The sequence below is a fragment of the Scyliorhinus canicula genome, chromosome 10 (assembly GCF_902713615.1).
Source record: "Scyliorhinus canicula chromosome 10, sScyCan1.1, whole genome shotgun sequence".
Classification (NCBI taxonomy): domain Eukaryota; kingdom Metazoa; phylum Chordata; class Chondrichthyes; order Carcharhiniformes; family Scyliorhinidae; genus Scyliorhinus; species Scyliorhinus canicula.
The window spans coordinates 184720315-184746247 of record NC_052155.1 but is presented as its reverse complement, the minus strand read 5'-3'; the positions used below and the strand labels follow the sequence as shown (position 1 = coordinate 184746247).

Below are 25933 nucleotides of genomic sequence, written 5' to 3'. Positions count from 1 at the left end.
TTGAACCCGCTGCAGTCCATGTGGTGTAGGTACACCCACAGTGCTGTTAGGGAGGACTTTGACCCAGCGACAGCAAGTATTTGACAAGTATATTGAACAAGTCTGAATGAGACAGATTTACATTTGGTAGCATCTATCTGAAGTGCAAAAGCATCCCAACTCCCGACTAGGTCAACTGGGGGAACTTAAAATCAATCAACAAATTTGGAATTGTAAACCTAGTCTTGGTAGGTTGACCATGAAATTGCCCATCCAAAACACGCACCATCCTGACTTGGAAATATATCGGCCGTTCCTTCACTGTCACTGAGTCAAAATCCTGGAACTCCCTCCCTACCAGCACTGTGGGTGTACCTACACCACATGGACTGCAGCGGTTCAAGAAGGCGGCTCACCACCACCTTCTCAAGGGGCAATTAGGGATGGGTAATAAATGCTGGCCCAGCCAGCGACGCCCCCATCCCGTGAAAGAATAAAGAAGAAAAAATGCAAATGAAACCGGGGTGCAGAGAGTAGAGTGATGTTCCACTGGTTTCAGTACCAGTTGCTCCCAATGTACTAAATTTCATCTGAGCCTTGTCACAATTGTACTTACTTTCCCATACAAAGCTCTGTACCTCTCCTTTATCTTCTGCCTCTGTTCTGTCGAGCGACTTGCAAGGATTTTGATAATAGTGACTTCATCTGTTCCTAAAAATATGATAACAAATCATGTGAATGTGTGAAATGGCAACGTGGGATGTAAATAGTGTCACATCTCAGAATGAAGATTAAGGGGTGGTGTAGTTGAGGGGTTTAAGATGATTGAGGGATTCAATGGGGTAGAGAACTTAAAACATAAGAATGTAAGCAACAGGAGCTGGAATAGGCCAAACGGCCCTTCGAACCAGCTCTGTCAATCAGCAAGGTCATGATTGACCATCTACCTCAACTCCACCTTCCTGTACTCTCCCCACATCCCTCAGTTGCTAAGGATGTGTCGATTTCTGTCTTGAAGATGCTAAATGGCGACTCGGCCTTTTGGCTCAGATCAAGTATCAGATCAAGCTCAATATCATTTTCATTTTCGTTCATTTTCATTTCATATCAGGTGCAACGCCTTTTCTTTAAAACTTGCATCTTGTGGGAACCATGAATTGGATTCAATTTGAAGTTGAATTGATTTTTGAAGCAAGCAAGGAGATTGATTAAGGCCTTGCCCTGTCCACTCTGCGAATTGGCCTTGTAACTCTGAGAAAGGAATAAAACATTTAAAAAAATGTCTTGAATATACTCAATGGCTGAGCATTTGTATCTCTCTGGGGTGCATGGGTGGCACGGTAGCACAGTGGTTAGCACTTCACAACGCCAGGGACCGGAGCACCCGGAGGAAACCCACGCAGACACAGGGAGAACGTGCAGACTCCGCACAGACAGTGACCCAGTGAGGAATCGAACCTCTGACCCTGGAGCTGTGAAGCCATAGTGCTAGCCACTTGTGCTACCGTGCTGCCTATATGTCTGTATGTTTCAATTAGACACCCTTTCATTCCTCTAATCCCCAGGAAATATAGATCTAGCCTACTCAAAGAGTAAGAAAAACCATGGGTTGGATTCTCTGCAGCCCCGTGCCGAAATTGTGTTTGGCGCGGGGGTGGCGAATCCACTTTCACGCCGTAATCAGGCCCGGCACCGGTTCAGCGATTCTCTGGGACCCGAAAATTGGCATTACTGCGGTGTACGCTGGTGTTTCGCCAGTACGTCGATGGTAGGTGTTTCATGATAGTGACAGAACGCAAGCCTTTATTGGGCCTTCTTTAAAGCAGGTAGGGCAATCTCCCCTATCGGCCCTGCCCGGATACAGTGTTGGGTCTTGTTACTGGCAGCTTGCCAATATTCCTCAGAGCACTGCCCTGGGATGTGAGTAGCCAACGCTGATGCTTTGAGTCTGCCCACAAGTCTGGCCCCCCTGCCTGCGAGAGAAGAGGTACCAGCGAAGGAGATCGAGGCATGGGCACAAAAGGATCCAATGTTATCAAAGCTAAAACGCATGATCCTGAACGGCAGGATCCATAGACAACCTTCTGATGAAATGAAACCAAAGCTGACTAAGAAAGCAGAGCCCAGTGTCCATAAGACCATAAGACATAGGAGCAGAATTAGGCCACTCGGCCCATCAAGTCTGCTCCACCATTCAATCATGGCTGATATTCTTCTCATCCCCATTCTCCTGCCTTCTCCCCATAACCCCTGATCCCCTTATTAATCAAGAACCTATCTATCTCTGTCTTAAAGACACTCAGTGATTTGGCTTCCACAGCCTTCTGCGGTAAAGAGTTCCACAGATTCACCACCCTCTGGCTGAAGAAATTCCTCCTCATCTCTGTTTTAAAGGATCGTCCCTTTTGTCTGAGATTGTGTCCTCTGGTTCTAGTTTTTCCTACAAGTAGTAACTGTGGTGATATGATCTGCATACTCGTCTGCCATTGGGCCAGAACGTCGGCTTACCATTGGCCCTGGTCGGTCATGTGCCTCTCGACCGATTGGCCGAGAGGCTGAGTTAACCACACCTCTATTAACGAGGTATAAATACTCAGACGCCTGACGATCTTCCCTTTCCACTGTAGACGATCGCAGAGCTGTGTTCTAGTCAATTAAAGCCAGACTTTGGTAAATCTCGCCTCGCGTACAATCGATGGGACATCAATTTAATTGATTACGACTTTGAAGATGGAGTTCCGCATCAAGCCCGAATGCCTCCGCATCAGCCCACAAACTCCGAACTCTGCAGAACTTTTCCAACTCTGGCTGACTTGCCTCGAAGGGTTTCTAGCATCTACAACCACCCCCCCACCGGGGCACAGAAGCTGCACGTCCTCCACTCCAGCGTGGGTATTGACGCTTACGCAATAATCAAAGAGGAAACAGATTATGATGATGCTATACAAAAGCTAAAAGGACAATTCATCAAACCGGTCAACAGGGTATTCGCTCGACATCTGCTGGCCACCAGAAAGCAGGTCCCCGGTGAGTCTCTAGACCAATACGCCCGGGCCCTCTATGCCGTGGGGAGAGGTTGCGCCTGTGTAGCGGTGTCCGCTACAGAGCACATGGAGCTACTCATCAGAGACGCTTACGTGGCTGGGATGCTGGAAAGAGACAAACTCAGTTTAACTGAGACGCTGACTCTCTCTGCCTCCCTGGAGGTCGCAGATCTAAACGCTTGCACCTATGACCCTGGCCAGGCCGCCTCCTGGCACGCTTCCCACCCGCCACCCGCCGCTCCCGGCCTCCCTCAGGCTTGTGCCGCGGGGCGACCCGATAAATCCGCGGGGCCCCGCTGCTACTTTTGCGGGTACGCTAAACACCCTCGCCCGCGCTGCCCAGCCCGCTCCTCTGCATACTCGTCTGCCATTGGGCTGTGTTCTAGTCAATTAAAGCCAGACTTTGGTAAATCACTCACCTCGCGTACAATCGATGGTACATCAGTAACATCCTCTCCAGTCCACTCTATCCAGGCCTCGCAGTCTCCTGTAAGTTTCAATAAGGTTCCCCCTCATCCTTCTAAACTCCAACGAGTACAGACCCAAAGTCCTCAACCGTTCCTCATACGACAAGGTCTTCATTCCAGGGATCATTCTTGTGAACCTCCTCTGGACCCTTTCCAAGGCCAGAACATCCTTCCTTAGATACGGGGCCCAAAACGGCTCACAATACTCCAAATGGGGTCTGACCAGAGCCTTATACAGCCTCAGAAGTACATCCCTGGTCTTGTATTCTAGCCCTCTCGACATGAATGCTAATATTGCATTTGGCTTCTTAACTGCCGACTGAACGTGCACATTAACCTTAAGAAAATCGTGAACAAGGACTATGTGCTTCTGATTTCCTAAGCATCTTCACATTTAGTCTATGCTTCCATTTCTCCTTCCAAAGTGCATAACCTCACACTTTTCCACATTGTATTCCATCTGCCACTTCTTTGCCCACTCTCCAAGCCTGTCCAAGTCATTCTGCAGCCCCCTTGCTTCCTCAATACTACTTGTCCCTCTACAGATCTTTGTATGATCTGCAAACTTAGCAACAGTGCCTTCAGTAACTTCTTCCAGATCATTAATGTATAATTTGAAAAGTTGTGGTCGCAGCACAGACCCCTGAGGCACACCACTAGTCACCGGCTGCTATCCTGAAAAAGACCCCTTTATCCCCACTCTCTGCCTTCTGCCGCGGACCTCTGGCAATGGCCCCTCGGTGGCGCGGCGTACACTGCGGTAACGCCGATTTTCGGGTCCTAGAGAATCGCCGAACCTGTGCCGGGTCCGATTACGGTGTGAAAGTGGATTCGCGTACCCCGCGCCGAACACAATTTCGGCACGGGGCTACGGAGAATCCAGCCCATGGTTTTTCTTACTCTTTGAGTAGGCTAGATCTATATTTCCTGGGGATTAGAGGAATGAAAGGGTGTCTAATTGAAACATACAGACATATGGGCAGCACGGTAGCACAAGTGGCTAGCACTATGGCTTCACAGCGCCAGGGTCAGAGGTTCGATTCCCCGTTGGGTCACTGTCTGTGCAGAGTCTGCACATTGTCTGCGTGAGTTTCCTCCGGGTGCTCCGGTTTCGAAGGCCTCTTCTTATGGTGCCTCCCAGGACTATTTCCGGTATTTCCTCAATAGGCGATGCACTGGCACCAACAAGGAGGCTAAATTCAGGATGAATTTCCCATAAAAATTGACTGGTCCCATGAAGGATTTCAATTCCATGGCATTTCGTGGGATAGGTGCTCCTTTAATAGCCTTGACCTTGTCCTCAACAGGGTTTGGGTCTTTTTTGTCGACTCTGTCGCCTTAGTAATAATAATAATCACTTATTGTCACAAGTAGGCTTCAATGAAGTTACTGTGAAAAGCCCCTAGTCGCTACATTCCGGCGCCTGTTTGGGGAGGCCGGTACGCGAATTGAACCCACGCTGCTGCCTTGTTCTGTATTACAAGCCAGCTGTTTAGCACACTGTTTAGATTTGATAGGTTGCTTCACTCACTGGAAAAACACACTTTTCTCTTTTAAGATGTATTCTTGCCATTGAAAAGTGCTGCAGGACCTCAGGTAGGTTTGCGAGGTGCTCCTGCTCAGTAGTCCCTGCAATGAGAACATCATCCAGGTACACCACCACCTTGGGTAACCCCTGGAGTATATTCTCTATAACCCACGGAAATATGGAACATGCCAACGAAACCCCAAAGGGTGGACGGGTATACACATACAGGCCCTTATGTGTGTTAACTGTGACCTATTTTTGGGAGGGTTCGTGCAGCTTAAGTTGGAGTTAAGCGTAACTCATGTCTACTTTTGTGAAAGACTGGCCACCTGTCAGTTTGGCATTTAAGTCCTCTATATAGCATGACGTACCTATCCAATTTTGAGACCTGATTAACTGTGAGTTTATAATCATGGCAAAGGTGAGCCGATTTGTTGGGTTTGAGGACGGGTACGACAGGTGCAGCCCATTCTGTGAAGTGCACGGGTCCGGGCGCCCAAGCTCAGTTTCTACTTTTTCTAGCAATGTTTCCGGAAGCGGTCGTGCCCAAAAATGTTTAGGCATGGCGTCAGTGTCAACACAGATTCTGACTCTGGCTCCCTTTATTTTTCCCAAGGCCCTCTTGGAAGACTCCAGGGTATTTACTGATAATTTCGTGAAGGCCTCCAATGCCCAATCTGAAAATCTCCCGTGGGGAGATCAATCGACAATGCCCCGTGTCCTTTGTGGTCGTCATGGCACTTGATCAAAGAGGTAGGTTTGAGCATGGTAGCACAGTGGTTAGCAAAGTTGCGTCACTGCGCCAGGGACCCAGGTTCAATTCCCGGCTTGGATCACTGTCTGCGCGGGTTTCCTCCGGGTGCTCCGGTTTCCTCCCACAGTTTAAAGATGTGCAGGTTAGGTGGATTGGCCATGATAAATTGCCCTTTGTGTCCAAAATGTTTAAGTGGAGGTTTCTGGGTTACGGGGATAGGGTAGAGATGTGGGCTTGAGTAGGGTGCTCTTTGTAAGGGCCGGTGCAGACTCGATGGGCTGAACGGCCTCCTTCTGCACTGTAAATTCTATGATTCTATGAAATGTCTTAAAGGAGGGCAGAGAAAGGGTCGGTGAGGTTCAACAACTCCAACGCATATAGCACCTTTAATGTTGTAGGTCATTCCAGAAACATTGTCAAACAAAATGTGACACTAAGCGACATTAGGGCAGATGACTTAAATCTTGATCAAAGTGGTAGCATTTTATGATAGTTTTGAGAAGGAAATCTAGAGTTAAGGGGCAAGACAGCACTGTCGCCTATGGTGGAGCGATGAACGTCCGGCTTGCTCAACAGGCTGGAATTGGAAGAATTCATCGAGAAACATTACAGAGGCAGAAAATGTTGAGATTGTTCAGAATGGACTTATTCTTCCCACATGGCACCAAGCTTAACCAGAAGGCAGCAGAGTGGCCAGCGGTGAACTCAAAAGTATCATTTTTAAACTTTAATATAGTTGCTCTCAGGTTTCCAGGTATTTTAGGAATTGACTGAAGAAGAGAAAGGTATCTGTATTTCTGTTTAGTTCTAAAGCGCCCAGATGCTGTGAAACTGCAAAAGATTAGTTTGGTAACCTCATGATTTTGATAAACTGCAGCATTTATCTACATTATTCCAGTTTGAAAAAGTTTATATCTTGGTTGTTCTGGACGATGCGGATTTTAAAAGTGATTTTTGCATAGCTTAGGAAGATCTGAACATATATTTGGCATAAACTGCACCATTAGCAAAATGAACCATTGCTGACCTCTGCTGTTCATTAAGCAAAATACAACTGCAGTTTCTTTCTCAAACCTGATGTTGTGGGACAATTAATACGCTTGTGCTTTTATATTGCGGATGTGTTAACTGCGTTTGCTAACGCTCAGAGTGATATGGCGCCTGTTTCCATTAAAGAAATTAAATGTTTGCAATTAAAAAGCACATTTCACAGCCTCAGGATGTCTCGAAGTACTTTAACAGCCAATTAACTACATTTGAAGTGTAATATAAGGCGTCATCTAACCAAAAGAAAAGAGCCCGTTCTTGGCACTGCTGGCCTGGCACACTGGCAGTGCCCATGCCAGCCTGGCATGCCACCTGGGCACCCTGGCAGTTCCAGGCTGGCACCCAGGTGCCACTGCCAGGATGCCTGGGTGGCATCAGCAGTTCCAGGGTGCCACCCTGCCCAGATACCAACCACTTGGTCCTCCAATCGCCTGGGAGGAGCCCCCAAGTGCCGTTCCACCTGATCCCTGATTGTGGGGGCCAGTGCTAAATGGTACCCTGCTGGGGTCTCCTCAGCGATGCCGGTAGACCCCGGGCACTGGTTCGATCTGGCATTGGCAGAATTAATCAATTAACTCTGCAAGTCAGGTTCCCACCCATTGTGGGTGGGATCCAGAATGCGACCTCTCACAGCACAAGGGGCGGCACGGTGGCACATTGCACCAGGGACCCAGGTTCAATTCCCACCTGGGGTGACTGTGTGGAGTCTGCACGTTCTCCCAGTGTCTGCGTGGATTTCCTCCGGGTGCTCCGGTTTCCTCACACAGTCCAAAGATGTGCGGATTGGGTGGATTGGCCTTTCTAAATTGCCGCTTAGTGTCTAAAAGGTTAGGTGGGGTTTTGAAGGAGTGGGCCCAGGTGGGGTGCTCTATCAGTGTCGTTGCAGACTCAATGGGCTGAATGGCCTCCTTCTACACTGCAGGGATTCTAAGATTCTCTGGTCTCATCAGATCTCGCGAGGCATAATGACCGAGGGGAATCCCGGAAAAGGCCTCAAACGGGATCTACCGGCTGCATCCCGTCTCGATTCCCACGGGACGTGGTCGGTAAATCAAGTCATAGCCACTGTTATCAAGGAGGAGGTTTGATAAAATGGCAAAATAATCCCCTCTAGTGATGCCAGTTGAGGGATATATATTGGCCCCAGGATGTCGCAAAGAACTCCTCTGTACTTCTTTGAAATATTGAAACTTTTCCATCTAGTTGAGAGGGCTTTGGCTCAATGTATCATAGAACATAGAACATAGAACAGTACAGCACAGAACAGGCCCTTCGGCCCTCGATGTTGTGCCGAGCAATGATTACTCTACTCAAACCCACGTATCCACCCTATACCCGTAATCCAACAACCCCCCCCTTAACCTTACTATTACACTACGGGCAATTTAGCATGGCCAATCCACCTAACCCGCACATCTTTGGACTGTATCATCGTCAGGAAGTCACTACCTCTGGCCCAGAAGCTGCAGGTTCAAGTCCGACCCCAAGATTTGTTGGCCTTGAAACGCGTGCTGATAACATGGTTCAGTGGGCTGATAATCAGCTCAGGAATCCTTCCTCCACTATTCCCCAAAGGGAAAACAGAGTGTGTGCGAAGATAGGCTAAAAAAACATGTATCATCCAGCAGAGGGCACCCCCTCAGGGCTACACTGGGAATGCCAGCCTAGATTAGTTGCTCAAGTCTTCAGAGTGGAACGAGGACCCATGACCTTCCGACTGAGTGCTCCCACTCACTCCTTGGCTGACAAATATCTCAACCGTTTATGAGCCAGTTCACTCTGTACAACTTTTTACTGGCCTCTTTGCCATTGTCGTCAGTGAAACAATCTTACCGTTGAGAATACTGGAGTGGACAATCACCCTGAACCATCCGGTGAAGATAGTGACTTGTTTTCAAAGGCAGTCGATATTTCAGAGGCAACATGATAAGTATTTGCTTTAAGTGCGCACTGTGTGATGCAAAGAGGGCGATGGAAATAAAACACTGCAGTTTGGTCACATGGATTGTGGTTGGTGGGTACTTATCAGCTCGTATGTCATTGGCCTATTTTCTCTGGAAATGAGGAAGCTGAAGGGTGAGAGAGGGTGAGCATAGAGAAGATGCTGTGGATGAGACCAGAACCAGGGACCACAAGTATAAGATAGTCACGAATAAATTCATCGGGAAGTCAGGAGAATTGTCTTTGCCCAGAGAGAATGTGGATCTTGCTACAATATTGAATGGGTGAGGTGAATATTTCAGGGGAAGTTACATCAGTGCCTGAGGGAGAAAAGAATAGAAAATATTGGGGTGAATGGTCTGTTCTTTGCTGTAAATACTTTGTAACTTTGACCAGGGGACCTCTGACTTCGTGTTTCCGTCTGGTAGTTACCAGTTGAGGGATTTCTCCTGCCTCTCCTTCTCTTTTATCCCTCCAATTTTGGGGAATGTTGACTCTCTATATAAGCCCCTTGAAATCTTGTACTTAAAAGGTTTTTGTGCCTTGATAGAAGGATATGGACATTTATCCACCGATTAGCAAAGAGAATGTGCAGGAGCTAAATCCTTATCTAGCCTCAGCTTCAGAGGCTAGGCTAGTTTCTTTGCTTTTTCATCGCATCCTAGAATCGCATGACACAGAAGGGACCATATGATTGTTGTATCTGTGCTGGTCCAGTTAATCTCACTTCCCTCCTCTTTCCCCATAACTCTGCAAATTGGTCCTCCCCAAATACATGTCCAATTTTCCCTTTCAGGTAGCGCATTCCAGATCTTAACAACCATTTGTATGAAGGAATTTCTCTTTTAGCCTCTTGGTAGCACAATACTTGAGTATCGCTGAATCATTCCCCGGGGCAATGCCTTGACCAATCAGGGTCAGGCTGCCTGGTTTAAATACCAAACATTGCTTGTTATCTATCAGTCACCATCAACTGGTGCATTTTCCATGGCAACCAATCAGAATTCTCTTCTCACGCAGAATAAATTGTTGTTCTTCCCTTATATCAGCACTCCTGGCGAAGGGTCCTGATAAGTGCAAGACAAAAAGCTTTGACGAGTCCCTTTAATCAGCAATACATAAATTTCTCCTTGTTTCCCAGCGGTTTTTGTCGCCAATTATTTTTAACTTTAGCTTCTTGTTGCTGACCAGCTTGTCAAAGGAAACATAAGGCCATAATACCATAAGATATAGGAGCAGAATTAGGTCACTCGGCCCATCAAGTCTGCTTCGCCATTCAATCATGGCTGATATTTTTCTCATCCCCATTCTCCTGCCTTCTCCCCATAACCTCTATCAAAACTCCTTTGGTCTGATACCTGCATTAAAATGTCAACTGGAATCTTTACTTCTTCCCAGAATGACTGGCTTCCACTGAGCTCTCGTCAGCCGAGAATTGAGGTCCGTGCCTTTCAAGTTCTGTACATGGCTTTTGGCAATGAAATATGGGAGGGGCCACCAGTTGGATGTGTGTCGGTAGGTTTTCCGATGACTCTTTGGTCTTCTTGATGGGCCGAGTGGCCTAATTCTGCTCCTATATCTTATGGTATTATGGCCTTATGTTTCCTTTGACAAGCTGATCAGCAACAAGAAGCTAAAGTTAAAAATAATTGGCGACAAAAACCGCTGGGAAACAAGGAGAAATTTATGTATTGCTGATTAAAGGGACTCGTCAAAGCTTTTTGTCTTGCACTTATCAGGACCCTTCGCCAGGAGTGCTGATATAAGGGAAGAACAACAATTTATTCTGCGTGAGAAGAGAATTCTGATTGGTTGCCATGGAAAATGCACCAGTTGATGGTGACTGATAGATAACAAGCAATGTTTGGTATTTAAACCAGGCAGCCTGACCCTGATTGGTCAAGGCATTGCCCCGGGAAATGATTCAGCGATACTCAAGTATTGTGCTACCAAGAGGCTAAAAGAGAAATTCCTTCATACAAATGGTTAAGATCTGGAATGCGCTACCTGAACGGTGGGCACCAAATATCCTGCAATGTTTCACACATTCAGGTACCCAGGTGCTGTTTGCAAGATAGACTCTATAACCCAAATGGTGTTGGGCTAGATAGTATTATATTAGATACCCTTTGTTCTGTTTATCTGTGAGCTTTCACGTTGGCCAGAATTTCCTGGCCCTGTTGCGGCGGGCACGCCGCGGGAGATTCGGCGGCCCAGCCAAAAGTCCATTGACTTTCAGCGGGAGCGGGCAATCCCAATGGTGGGCGGGACTGGAAAGTCCTATCCATTGTCATAATACTGCTAGGGAGGGCTGACTGCCTGTTACCTGTCCTCCATTACAACTATTGACATTACAAAAAAAGTACTTCATTAGCTGTAAAATGCTTTGGACTGTCCTGAACACAGTGATGGAGGAAGAGGAAGAGACCATTTAGCCCTTCCACCCGTGTTCCCTCACTAAATACGACCATGGGTAATCTGTGACCTAAATCCAGATACCCCTCCATTGCCCTCCATGCCTGACAAAGATCGATCAATCTCTGATTTAAAATGAACAATTGTCCTTTGAGACAGAGTTCCGAACATCTTCCGCCCTTCCCATTGGGCAGCACGGTAGCACAGTGATTAGCTCAGTTGCTTCACAACTCCAGAGTCCCAGGTTCGATTCCCGGCTTGGGTCACTGTCTGTGCGGAGTCTGCACGTTCTCCCCGTGTCTGCGTGGGTTTCCTCCGGGTGCTCCGGTTTCCTCCCACAAGTCCCGAAAGATGTGCTGTTAGGTGAATTGGACATTTTGAATTCTCCCTCTGTGTACTCGAACAGGCGCCGGAGTGTGGCGACTAGGGGGTTTTCACAGTGACTTCATTGTAGTGTAAATGTAAGCCTACTTGTGACAATAAAGATTATTATTGTGTACAAGCATTTCCTAATATCATTCTTCAAAGATCTGGCTCTAACCTTTACCCTATGCCTTCTAGTGATGAAGGCCTCAACTTGAGGTGAGGGTAGATGTTGATGCAGGTATGTCCCTTCTTTCCCTGGAATCAGCACAGTCCTATCTCTTCAGCAAAGGACTCCGATCTGATAATGCTTCTTCTACTCCCAACCGGACCACAACAAGCGACTCCACAGTTAAACTTGTGTGCATTTTTAGTCTAAGGTAACTGCACATAATCACAAAATGTTAGCTCAATTCAAATGAAATCTCAATGTCCAGATAGAACTATTTGATTACCCGCTCCTTTGCAAGCCTTTTTTATCCTCTTGGCATCTCCCTCTTCACTGAAGTGCACATGATATTGAGTACCAGGCTGCAAAACAAAATACAAATTATTAGTATTTGCACAGGGTGCTTAATTACACACAATGGCTGATGTAATAATGGCTCAAAAGAGGACCACTTTAAATCAGCCTAACCTGTGCTGTCCACATCCTAACGACCACCGGTTTTCTGTCACCCACCACCACCCTGTAGTCGCTGACGTCCATTGGCACCCAGTCCGGCAATGCCGTGATTTTAAAATTCTTATCCTTGTTTTCGAGTCCCTCCATTGCATCCACTTGCCCCATTTCAATAATCCCTTCCAGTCCCACAATCGTCTGAGGTAGTCGTAATTTGCCGCTGCTCCCAATTTAATTCCCGCAAACTGTTGGACATGGTAATTCCGCCAGATCGTCCCCCTTTCTTGCTGTAATGGCACATACATGTCAAATCTCACTGTTGAAACATATCAATGGACAAAAAACAGAATAACAAAGAGCAAAGAAAAGTATAGGGCAGGAACAGGCCCTTCGGCCCTCCAAACCTGCACTGACGATGCTGCCTGTCTAACCTAAAACCTTCTACACCCCCAGCGTCCCTATCTTTCTATTCCCATCCCATTCATGTATTTGTTAAGACGCCTCTTAAACGTTTGCACCTGTTGCCTCCACCTCCTCCGGCAGCAAGTTTCAGGCACCCACTACCCTCTGTGTAAAACACTTCCCTCACACATCTCCTCTAAACTTTGCCCCTTGCACCTTAAACCTATGCCCCCTAGTAATTGACTCTTCCACCCTGGGAAAACGCTTCTGACTATCCACTCTGTCCATGCCCCTCATAATTTTGTAGACCTCTATCAGGTCCCCCCTCAACCTCCATCGTTCCAGTGAGAACAAACCGAGTTTATCCAACCTCTCCTCAAAGCTAATACCCTCCATACCAGGCAACATCCTGGTAAACCTCTTCTGCACCCTCTCCAAAGCCTCCACATCCTTCTGGTCGTATAGCCAGGGGGGCTGGTTTAGCTCACTGGGCTAAATCACTGGCTTTTAAAGCAGACCAGGCAGGCCAGCAGCACAGTTCAATCCCCGTACCAGCCTCCCCGGACAGGCGCCGGAATGTGGCGACTAGGGGCTTTTCACAGTAACTTCGTTGAAGTCTACTCGTGACAATAAGCGATTTTCATTTTTCATTTCCTAGCCAGAATTGAACACTATATTCCAAGTGTGGCCTGACTTGCCAATTTTTATACTCAATGCCCCGACCAATCAGGACAATCAAGATGCCGTACATCTTCTTGACTACCTTCTCCACTTGCATTGCCACTTTCAGTTACCTGTGGACCTGTGCACCCAGAGCCCTCTGTCAATACACTTTAGGGTTTTGCCATTTACTGTATATTTCCCACCTGTATTAGACCTTCCAAAATGCATTACCTCACATTTATCCAGATTAAACTCCATCTGCCATCTCTCTGTCTTTGTCTCCAACCGATCTAAATCCTGCTTTATCCATTGACAGTGCTCATCGCTATCCGCAATTCCACCAACCTTTGTGTCATCCGCAAACTTACTAATCAGACCAGTTACATTTTCCTCCAAATCATTTATATATACTACTAACAGCAAAGTTCCCAGCACTGATCCCTGTGAAAAACCACGAGTCACAACCCTCCATTCAGAAAAGCACCTTCCACTACTGTCTTCTATGACCGAGCGAATTCTGAATCCATTAACTGTTCAATTTTATACCATAAAATTTACAGCACAGAGACAGGGCACTTACCCATCCCTATTATATTTGAGGGGAAGCAGAATAACATCACTGGATTAGTAATCTTGAGGTCCAGGAAATGCTCATGGGTTCAAAATCACTATGGCAGCTGATGACATTTAAATTCAATTAATAATAGTATGGAATTAAAGTAATAGTGACGACAAACCCATTGTTGTGAAAACCTATCTGGTTCACGAGCGCCTTTTAGGGAAGGAAATCTGCCGTCCTTACCCGGTCTGGCCTACATGTGAAAACCAGAGCCACAGCAATGTGGTTGACTCTTAAATGCCCTCTGAAATGGCACAGCCGGTCACTCAATTGTATAAAAGTGCCACAAAACCTAAAAGGTATAAAACTGGACTATCAACCTCGGCCCTGGAAACAACATTGGTACACACAGTCCTGCCAACCTTGGGAAGTTCCCCTTACTAATGTCTGGGGCTTGTGCCAAAATTGGAAGAACTGTTGCACAGTGCATTGACTAGTCAGGCAACAATATGACATTGTCATACTCACGGAATCATATCTTCCAGGTAATGTCCCAGACATCACCATCACTATCCCTAGATCTGTCCTGTCCCACCAACTAGACAGGCCCAGCAGAGGTGGCAGCCGAGTGGGTATAAAGTCAGGCAGGATTTGCCCTGGGAGTCCTCATCGTTGACTCTGGACCTCACTCACAGCTCTCAGTTCAGACATAGGCAAGGAAATTCTCCAGCTGGTTACCACCCACCGGCCCCCTCAGCTGATGATTCAGTACTCCTTCATGCTGAACTCCTTTTGGAGGGAGCATTGAGGGTGCCAAGGGCATACAATGAACTCTGGGTGGGGTACTTCCTTGTCCATCACCAAAAGTGGCTTGGTAGTACCACTATTATTCGGTCTGACCCGATCTTCAAGGACATAGCTGCTAGATTGTGGGAACCAACAAGAGGGAAAAACCTGCTTGACCTCATCCTCTCCAATATACATGTCTCATCTGTCCATGACAGTATTTGTGGGAGTCACCACCACACAGCCCTTGTGGAGACAAATTCCTGTCTTCACATTGAGGATACGGTCCCCTGGTGTTGTGTGGCACTACCACTGTGCTAAATGGGATAGATTTTGAACAGATCTAGTAATTCAAAATTGGACATCTATAGGGTGCTGTGGGCCATCAGCAGCAGCAAAATTGTACTTAACCACAATCAGTAACTAGGACTGAGTTTAGGAGGAACTTCTTCACCCAAAGGGTTGTGAATTTATGGAAATCCTTGCCCAGTGAAGCAGTTGAGGCTCCTTCATTAAATGTTTTTAAGATAAAGATAGATAGTTTTTTGAAGAATAAAGGGATTAAGGCTTACGGTGTTTGGGCCGGAAAGTGGAGCTGAGTCCACAAAAGATCAGCCATGATCTCATTGAATGGCGGAGCAGGCTCGAGGGGCCGCGTGGCCTACTCCTGCTCCTATTTCTTATGTTCTTATGTAACCTCACGGCCCGGCATATCCCCCACTCTACCATTACCACCAAGACAGGGGATCAACCCTGAGTCAATGAAAAGTGCAGGAGGGCATGCCAGGAGCAACACCAGGCCTATCCAAAAATGAGATGTCAACCCAGTGAAGATATAAACAGGACTACTTGCATGCCAAACAGCGGACGCAGCGTGCAGTGAACTAAAATATGTGATCCCACAACAAAAGGATCAGATCTGAATGGTGGTGGGCAATTACACAACTAAGGAGAGCAGGAGGCTCCACAAATAGCCCCATACTTAATCATGGCCCCATCCTTAATCATGGCCCCATCCTTAATCATGGCCCCATCCTTAATCATGGCCCCCCATCCTTAATCATGGCCCCATCCTTAATCATGGCCCACCATCCTTAATCATGGCCCCATCCTTAATCATGGCCCCATCCTTAATCATGGCCCCATCCTTAATCATGGAGGAGCCCAGCACATTAGTGCAAACGATGAGGGCGAAGCATTCACAACAATCCTCAGCCAAAAGTGGATGATCCATCTTAGCCTCCTTCGGAGGTCCCCAGCATCTCGGAAATCAGTCTTCAGCCAATTTGATTCACTTCATGTGATATTAAGAAACAGCTGAAGGCCCGAGATAGTGAAAAGGCTAGAGGCCCTGACAACTTCCAGCAATGGGATACTGAAGGCTTGTGCTCCAGAACCCTGAGTTGGTCCCCTAGACAAACCGTTCCAGCACAGCTACAACATGTGCATCTATTGTTACGAAAACGGCAGATCTTATTTGCTGAGCAAGCTAGGTCCGAGAGAGAAACCAGGTTTACTGACCATAAATCTTTTCCTTGTGTTCTGAAAATGAGGAGGAAGAGCTACTGACCCCAAAAGCATGGAATTCCAGTGACGCCTTTAGGGTTTTTACGGTTAAGAGATTTATTTAAAAAAAAGAAAAATAAACGTAACGACATGAGGTTAAAGTTACAGTTAAGACAAAAAAGGCGGGATTCTCCGATTCCCAGTCATGTGTTTCTTGGGGGGGGGGGGGGGGGGGGGGGGGCTGTTCGCTGGCGGTTAGATTCTATACTCCCGCCGCATGCCAATTGGATTTCCCATTAAAGCCCCCAAGCCACAGGGAAAAGTGAATCGCAACAGCTGGAGAATTCCGGTCTTTGTCAAAACACACAAACTGCCTTCTTGGCAACAACCCCCTTAAAGATTTCAATTATAAAACCCAGTGATATTTTCCAAAAGAAAGTAACTGTTGTCACTTTGGTAAAAGTATGCCGCACAACTCCTCAAACACTTCCACTCAGATGTAAATCCAAAAGAATGGTTCAGAAACCGACTTTCCTGGCTTGAAGCTGGGTGACTGCTTCAAAATAAAAAGCTTTTACCGCTTCTCAGCACACAGATTTGGTCTTCAGCACATTTCCCCACACAGCCACCTAAATCAGCTCAACATCTTTTCTTAAATATCCTTTTTCCTTTTTAAAAGAAAAAAAATCCAATTAAGGGGCAATTAAGCATGGCCAATCCGCCTACCCGCCACATCTTTTGGGTTGTGAACGTGAGTCCCACACAGCCCCGGGTGAATGTTCAAACTCCACACAGACCCGGGGCCGGGATCGAACCTGAGACCTCGGTGCTGTGAGGCAGCAGTGCTAACCACTGCGCCACCTTGCCACCCAGTAAGTTGTAAAAGTTGCTTGCCAGTTCTAAACTCGCCGTTGAAATTTAACAGCTGAGAAGTCAAGTCCCTACTCATCTCACAATGCAAATTTTAAATCAAACCTATTTGTCAAGTACAACCTTACCATAACCTCTCATTCCAAATGCATGAGCCTAACACTTTTACACCTTTATCTCTCGGGTCACACAGAAAGGCTGTCTCTCGTAATCTTTCCCAGGGCGCGTACCACACACACATACAAACACCTTTCTTTACAATATACCACCATAATCCTGAAAATATGTTAAAAATAGCATCCCATCCTGCAACAATTTGGAAAGTAGCCCAGGTATGTGCCCACAAAAAGCAGCATGGATCCAACGGCCAATTACTGCCCCATCAGTCAACTCTCGATCATCATGATGGAAGGGGTTGTCAACAGTGCTACTCAGCGGTATTTACTCAGCAATAACCTGCTGAATGAGTTCAGTTTGGGTTCCGTCGGAGTCACCCAGCTCCTGATCTCATTCTAGCCTTGCTCCATACATGGGCAAATGGGCTGAAAGAGGTGAGGTGTGAGTGACTGTCCTTGACATCAAGGCAGCATTGGGCTGACGTCTGGCATCAAGGAGCCCTGACAAAACTGGAGGCAATGGGAAATAAAGGGGTAACTTGCAGTCATTCCTTTGTTTTAAACTTTGTAATCATTTAGAACGCCCAATTATTTTTTTTCCCCAATTCAAGGGCAATTTAGCGTGACCAATCCACCTAACCTGCACATGTTTGGGTTGTGGGGACGAGACCCACGCAAACACGGGCAGAATGTGCTAACTCCATATGGACATTGACCTGGGGCCCTAGGCACCATGAGGCAGCAGTGCTAACCACTGTGCCACCGTGCCGCCCCACGTGTAATCATAACTGGCACAATGGAAGATGGTTGTTGTTGTTCGAGGTCAATCAACTCAGTCCCCTCACTGTAGGCATTCTGCAGGGTAGAATTCTAGGCACAACCATCTCTTTCCCTGTGTTCACTTTGCCATAATCTCAATTGCAGAAATTTTGTTCACTGCACTTTCTCTTTAAGGGGGACAGCCTGTCTTTAAGAAGAGCAGGTTGACTGCAAGATATGCTTGCTGAATGCTACTGGGCTCCCCCTGCTGAGTGTAGGGGCAGCCAGTAGTGTTAGCAAGGTGACCGCGGCACAGGACCCTACCCGTCAGGGGCTATGGTCATTCAGATGAGGTGGGTGCCCTAGAATTGTGTGTTGCCCACCTAGATCCTGAATTCTGTATTGATGCGGGCAGGTCACGAAGCATGACCCTTGCCCTCGTGTGACTGCCTCTGTCCCACTTTCCTTAATACTCCTCTGTTCTTGTGACACCCTTGCAAATACTTTTTGCACTTCTCCAGTGGCTCCATCTCCGTTTTATAATGTGGAGCCCAGGAGTGTACGCAGCCCAGAGACAGCTGCAAATAATTTGACAACCACTTTAAACCTGACCGCATAGGCGATGTCAAAATTTCCAAGTCGAAGTCTAAAAGATGAACATGTGTACACAACCTTTAACTGATTAGTAACTTGGGTAACTCCTTATCTTTATTGTTTAACAACACTGGATTGGCAAATACTTGCATGGGGGCTGGTTTGCAATTAGTTTGTAAAGTCGCTCTGGTACCATTCAGTGTCAAAGACAAAGATAAATTGCCTGGCCTTGGCTAATAGTGTGGAGACCCAATGGGAGGGATTTTCTGGGCAGCAGAGTGGAGGAGGCCCATCATTGGCCAGTGGCAGGATCTTCTGCTGCCGCCGTCACCAACGGGGCTTCCCGTTGAATGCACACCTCGCTTCCAGGAAACCCGTGGCGTGACGCGCTATCGACAAGACCGTAAGATCCCACTGGCATGAACAGCCAAAGGTTCTGCCCAATATCTTTCAATTGACGGGCTGTTGGAGTTCAGACCATCTGCACCATTTCTTCAGTTATTGGCCTTATGGGCGGCACGGCAGCACAGTGGTTAGCACTGCTGCCTCACAGCGCCAGGGACCCGGGTTCAATCCCAGCTTTGGGTCGCTGTCTGTGTGGAGTCTGCACGTTCTCCCCGTGTCTGCGTGGGTTTCCTCCGGGTGCTCCGGCTTCCTCCCATAGTCCAAAGATGTGCAGGTTAGGTGGATTGATTAATTGTAGGCTCGAGGAATGGTATGGCCTACTCCTGCTACTATTACTGCTGGATCAGTAAGACTCGTGTTGGGTAAGAATATCAAGGGATATGGAGCTAAATCAGGTAAATTAAATTGAGGTCTGCATCAGCTGTGATCTAACTGAATGGTGGGCCAGGCTCAAGAGGCTGAATAATCTGCTCTTATCCCACTCACTTCCCCAGCGAACTGAGGTCCATTTCCCGTGAGGCGTTTGCACGTTCTCCCAGTGTCTGTGTTGGTCTCACCCCACAACCCAAAGATGTGCAGGGTAGGTGGATTGGCCAGCCTAAATTGCCCCTGACTAGGAAAATTAAAATAAAAAGAATTGAAGGAACTCTGAGATCTTGGGAACTGGAGGAGACTATTAATATTAATAATAGTCTCTATTAATAAGAACATAAGAAATAGGAGCAGGAGTAGGCCATCTGGCCCCTCGAGCCTGCTCCGCCATTCAATGAGATCATGGCTGATCTTTTGTGGACTCAGCTCCACTTTCCGGCCCGAACACCATAACCCTTAATCCCTTTATTCTTCAAAAAACTATCTATCTTTACCTTAAAAACATGTAATGAAGGAGCCTCAACTGCTTCACTGGGCAAGGAATTCCATAGATTCACAACCCTTTGGGTGAAGAAGTTCCTCCTAAACTCAGTTCTAAATCTACTTCCCCTTATTTTGAGGCTATGCCCCCTAGTTCTGCTGTCACCCGCCAGTGGAAACAACCTGCCCGCATCTATCCTATCTATTCCCTTCATAATTTTAAATGTTTCTATAAGATCCCCCCACATCCTTCTAAATTCCAACGAGTACAGTCCCAGTCTACTCAACCTCTCCTCATAATCCAACCCCTTCAGCTCTGGGATTAACCTAGTGAATCTCCTCTGCACACCCTCCAGCGCCAGTACGTCCTTTCTCAAGTAAGGAGACCAAAACTGAACACAATACTCCAGGTGTGGCCGCACTAACACCTTATACAATTGCAACATAACCTCCCTAGTCTTAAACTCCATCCCTCTAGCAATGAAGGACAAAATTCCATTTCCTTCTTAATCACCTGTTGCACTTGTAAACCAACCTTCTGTGACTCATGCACTAGCACACCCAAGTCTCTCTGAACAGCGGCATGCTTTAATATTTTATCGTTTAAATAATAATCCCGTTTGCTGTTATTCCTACCAAAATGGATAACCTCACATTTGTCAACATTGTATTCCATCTGCCAGACCCGAGCCCATTCACTTAACCTATCCAAATCCCTCTGCAGACTTCCAGTATCCTCTGCACTTTTCGCTTTACCACTCATCTTAGTGTCATCTGCAAACTTGGACACATTGCCCTTGGTCCCCAACTCCAAATCATCAATGTAATGTATTGTCACAAGTAGGCTTACATTAACACTGCAATGAAGTTACTGTGAAAATCCCCTAGTCGCCACATTCTGGTGCCTGTCGGGGTACACAGAGGGAGAATTCAGAATACCCAATTCACCTAACAAGCACGTCTTTCGGGACTTGTGGGAGGAAACCGGAGCACCCGGAGGAAATCCACGCAGCCATGGGGAGAACGTGCAGACTCCGCACAGACAGTGACCCAAGCCGGGAATCGAACCTGGAACCCTGCTGCCATGAATCAACAGTGTTAACGACTGTGCTACTTGATGAAACCATGAATTCAGCGAACACGTGTAGTTGGATCTGAACAGAGGCTTTAATTCACTTACAATAGAGCCAGCCTATTCATCGTTGAACTTCAGGTGAAATGGCAGGCTGGCTCTAAGGCACTGATCTTTACACATCGATCCCAGGGGGAGGAGTCCTGGGCAGAGCCAAGGGAGGAGCCCAGAACAACTCTCGCGTACTCCCAGAGCGACTCCCCTGGTGGTTGGATAGTGCAACTGCACTTACAATGGGTAGATAACGAACATATATACATGGAGTGATATTGGCAACTATATATAGTGTGAATCACATTCACCACACTACTGTCCCACCCATACAGATTACAGAGATAGGGAGGGATGAGGCATTGGATGGATTGAAAACACGGCTGAAAGGCGAATCTTATTTCGTAGGTTTTCAGTAGAGGTTGCATATGCCTGACGTATCAATCATCATAGTTCCTGAGTAGAGTGGGCAGGATGGCTAAAATGTAGGACAGCTGATGAGCAGTGGCAGTTGTTTAAGGAGATACTCAATTCTTCACAACAAAAATATATCCCAGTGAGGAAGAAAGATGGTAAGTGGGGTAAAAAACATCCATGGCTAAACAAGGAGTCAAGGGCATTATAGAGACAAAAACCAAAGTATATCATATTGCAAAGGCAGGCTGGAAGATTGGGATACTTTCAAACATAAACAGAGGGATATTAAAAAAGTAATAACAAGAGCTAAGGTAAATTACGAAAGAAAAGTAGCGCAAAATATCAAAAAGGACAGCAAAACCTTCTCTCAGTACATAAAGGGGAAGAGAGTCGCTAAAGTGAATGTTGGTCCCTTGGAAGATTAAACCGGAGAGTCAATACTGGGAAACACAGAAATGGCAAATATGCTAAATCAATATTTTGCCTCAGTTTTCACAGTGGAGGACACTAGTACCATTCCTACAGGAACGGGCAATTCAGAGGTAATAGAAAGGGTGGAACTTGGAACAATCAGCATCAACAGGGAAACGGTACTCAACAAACTATTGGGATTGAAGGGCAGACAAGTCCCCCGGACCTGATGGCCAACATCCTTGGATGTTAAAGGAAGTGGCAGCGGAGATAGTGGATCCATTGGTTGTAATATTCGAAAATTCCCTGGACACGTGGACGTGTTATGGAGAACGGGCAGGACGATGGAGTTGAGGCCAGGAAGAGATCAGCCATGATCAAATGGCGGATCAGATTTGATGGGCCGAATGGCATAATTCTGCTCCTGTATCTTATGAGCTTCTGACTTTCCTTCCTCTAACTCATGCAACACCCAAGAAGTTCGGCATCATTCAGGACAAGGCAGCCCACTCGATTTCTACCACATCCACCATCTTAAACATTCACTCCCTCCACCAACGACATACAGTGGCAGGCCTGTGTACCATCAACAAGATGTACTGCAGCAACTCACAAAGGCTCCTTCAACAGCACCTTCCAAACCCACAACCTCCACCACCTAGAAGTACAAGGGCGGTCGATGCGCGGGAACATCGCCGCCTGCAAATTCCCCTCAAAGACACAAGCCATCCTGACTTGGAAATACATCGCCATTCCTTCGCTGTTGCTGGGTCAAAATCCTGGAACCACCTCCCTAACAGCATTGCAGGTGTACCTACACCACAGGACTCCAGCGGCTCACCCACCACCTTCCCAAGGAATGGACAATAAATACTAACCTTGCCAGCCTCGCTCACATCCCAACAATTAATAAATCGAAAAGACGTACTACCAAATGATTTGCTTAAATTATAAGCATAACAGGGCCAACAAAATAGGTTAAATCAATATAAGGATTTATAATAGGAAGCTTTAAAAACTAAATGACTTACAAGTTTCCCTGAACTGGTTTCTGCCAAACAATCGACTGATTAAGTTTAGGAGTCAGGAAGTTCAGATGTGGCAGACATTTTGCGCTTTGAAAAGGACCGATCAGCTTATTAACTTACATGAGAGTTGCCCATTTTCCCAGCTGTGTATCTTCTCCTGAGGCGCAGACAACTAGAAGATATTTGTGGTGCAATAATTATATGAGCAGCAATAAAGTCTGTCCGCGTGTTGATTGGTTATGACCTCACTGCCAGCGAGATGGGTTCCAGTGATAAAAGGTTTAATAAGTAATACCTGATGCATTGCCCTGACTTTGAGATGCTCGGGCACATAGAGTTCATTTTTATTGAGTTCTGCTTTCAAAATGTCAAGAATAAGTCATTGTTTCATTCATAAAGGAAAGGTGGCAAACCCAAGGTGTTATTATTAACAGGACACAATAGCGTGTCGTGCACCAAATCACTGTCACACTGTTCTCCATTTTAAAATTTTCATCTTTGTTTTTGAGTCCTTTCATGGCCTTGGGCTCCCTTTCTCTGCAACATCTTTTGGCCGCACGCCTCTCCAAGATTTCCACCCTAGCCTCCTGAACATTCCCCGATTTCCATCGCTCCACTACTGCTGGCCATGTCTTCAGCTCTTCGGTGCTAAGCTCTGGAGTTCCTTCCCTAAGCCTCACCTCCTTTCCGACCTATCTCCTCCTTTAAAACCCTCCTTAAAATCTATTACTTCGACCAAGTGGATGGTCACAGGCTGTCCCATTACCTCCTTATCTGACATTGATGATAAATTATGCTTGTGAACTCTCCTGGAACAGGTTGCCATGTGAAAGGTGCTTTATGAATGTTGACTGTTGTTTTTATTGATGTTGGTAAGTTACTGATATATCAGAGAACTGGACTAAAAGTCCAAGGAATGTGGAGCGGCACAGTGGTTAGCACTGCTGCCTCACAGCTCCAGAGACCCGGGATCGATTCTGACCCCAGGCGACTGTCTGTGCGGAGTCTGCACGTTCTCCCCGTGTCTGGGTGGGTGTGGCTCCAGTTTCCTCCCACAGTCCAATGATGTGCAGGTTAGGTGGATTAGCCATGCTAAATTGCCCCTAGGTGGGGTTACAGGGATAGGACAGAGGATCGGGCCCGGGTACACTTTCAGAGGGTCGCGGCAGACTCGACGGGCCGAATGGCCTCCTTCTGCACTGTAGGGATTCCATGATTCTATGAATGTGATTTCAAATCTCTCCGGGGAAGCTTGTGAGTTTCAATTCAGTTTAAAAAACAAATGCATGAAGAAGCTATCGGATGGTTGAGAAACACAACTGAATCATGAATGATAGAACCCTGCTGTTCTTAACCCTCGCTGACTTTTATGCGACACCGATCCCGCTCTAATGTTATTGACTTTTAATTGTCACTCTGAAGACGTCCAGCAAGCCACTCGTTGGCATCAGAAAATGGTTCACCTGTGCCATCTCAAGGGCATCAAGGGTTGGTCAATAAATGCCCGTTGCTTCAGCAATGTCCACGTCCCAAAAATGAAGAAGAGAGAAAAGCTGATTTGAAGGGCCCGATCGAACGGTTTCATCGCCCACCGACTCAATGACGCGAGAGACCCCTCACGAGATTCGCAACACTCAGGATTCCTCTAGAGATCTAATGAGATCTCCCGAGATGTCGCGATCTGGATCTTGTCCTCGCTGGGCAGGATCCAGATTTGCATATTTAACTGAACAGTGGGCCTCACTTCAAAATTCCTGTGCCGGAGTCGCCCAGGACCCTGGGTCGAAGGCCCACATCTGGGAGTCCTCGCCGTGGAGTTTCTCAGTACTGGGCCACACAAACGTGGACCAGGCATAACGGCACCTGGGGGGGGGTCTCCCAGGCCATCGGAGACCACCGGGTGGCCGGGTTCTGGGCAGGGTGGTGTCCTGGTACTCCTTTTGGCACTGGGGCACATTGGCAGTGCCACCCAGTCACTCTGGCAGTGCCACCTTGGTATGGTGCCAGGTTGGCACTGCCAGGGATCAGATCAGGGGCTGCCCTGCCGTTATGAGGTGGGGTGAGAGGGGAGTCGAGCACCCCCGGCAGGTAAGTTGGGGCTTTAAGGGGAGGGGGGGGGGGGTTCCGAAGAACACGGTGGGAGGGTCCAGAGGTTGGGGGGGGGCCGGAATTTTAAAATGGCGACCCGATATCACATGTAACTGCAGCATGTGAGAGCTGGTGGTCCTCATTGTGGTTCACTTCAGGAGCAACTATTGGTTGCTCGAGGAACTTTGGCTCAGAGTTAATGAGCTGGATTCCGAGTTTCAGACATTGCGACACATCAGGGAGGGGCAGAGTTACCAGGATACTGCGTTCCGGGGGCAGTCACACCCCTTAGATTAACTACCTTCCTCAGGAACAGGAGGGTGTGACTACAAGTGAGGCAGGTAGAGGGATCCAACAGGTAGTACTGCAGGAGCCTCAGCCCCCTGCCCTTGTCCAATAGGCTCAGGATTCTTGCTCCATATATCGATGAGAGCTGGGACTGTCGGGAGAATGAGCACACTGACCATAGCACCGTGGTACAGGGCACCATTTAAATGTAGGAAGAAAAGAGAAATGTAGTCATAGTCAGGGATAGTATAGTAAGAAGTCTCACAACGCCAGGTTAAAGTCCAACAGGTTTGTTTTGAATCACTAGATTTCGGAGCACAGCTCCTTCCTCAGGTGAATGAAGAGGTGGGTTCCACAAACACACAGACAAAGTCAAAGATGCCAGACAATACCTCTTGCAAGACCTCTTCATTCATCTGAGGAAGGAGCTGTGCTCCGAAAGCTAGTGATTGAAACACTCGCATTCAAAGTGCCATCTTGCATATGTTTACCAATGACTTATGAAGAACGAGGAAAGAGGTCCTGCATAGAGAATTTGAGGAGCTCGGCACTAAATTAAACAACAGCACCTACAAGATTATAATCTCTGGATTATTACTTGAGGCATGTGCTAATTGGCATAGGGTGCATAAAATTAGAGAGACGAATATGTGGCTCAAAGACTGGGTGTGGGAAAAGTGAGTGTTCGTTTGATTTGATTTATTATTCTCACATGTATTAGTATACAGTGAAAAGTATTGTTTCTTGCATGCTGTACAAACAATGCATACCGTACATAGGGAAGGAAGGAGAGACTGCAGAATATAATGTTACAGTTATAGCAAGGTGTAGAGAAAAGATCAACTTAATACGAGGTAGGTCCATTCAAAAGTCTGATGGCAGTAGGGAAGAAGCTGTTCTTGAGTC

The 25933-nt window shown here is 47.0% G+C and overlaps 1 protein-coding gene across 1 annotated transcript in view; it reads right to left on the bottom strand.

The window, feature by feature from the left end:
- Positions 1-22823, bottom strand: part of LOC119972829 (annexin A13-like) — a 47894-nt gene extending 25071 nt beyond the window's left edge. Inside the window, exons 1-3 of the mRNA XM_038810310.1 lie at positions 22772-22823; positions 11994-12069; positions 596-690 (exon numbers count right to left, since the gene is read on the bottom strand). Coding sequence (XP_038666238.1) covers positions 596-690; positions 11994-12069; positions 22772-22786 — 186 coding nt within the window. The 5' untranslated portion in view covers positions 22787-22823. The remainder of the gene's footprint in view (positions 1-595; positions 691-11993; positions 12070-22771) is intronic.
- Between the last annotated feature and the right edge of the window lie 3110 nt (positions 22824-25933).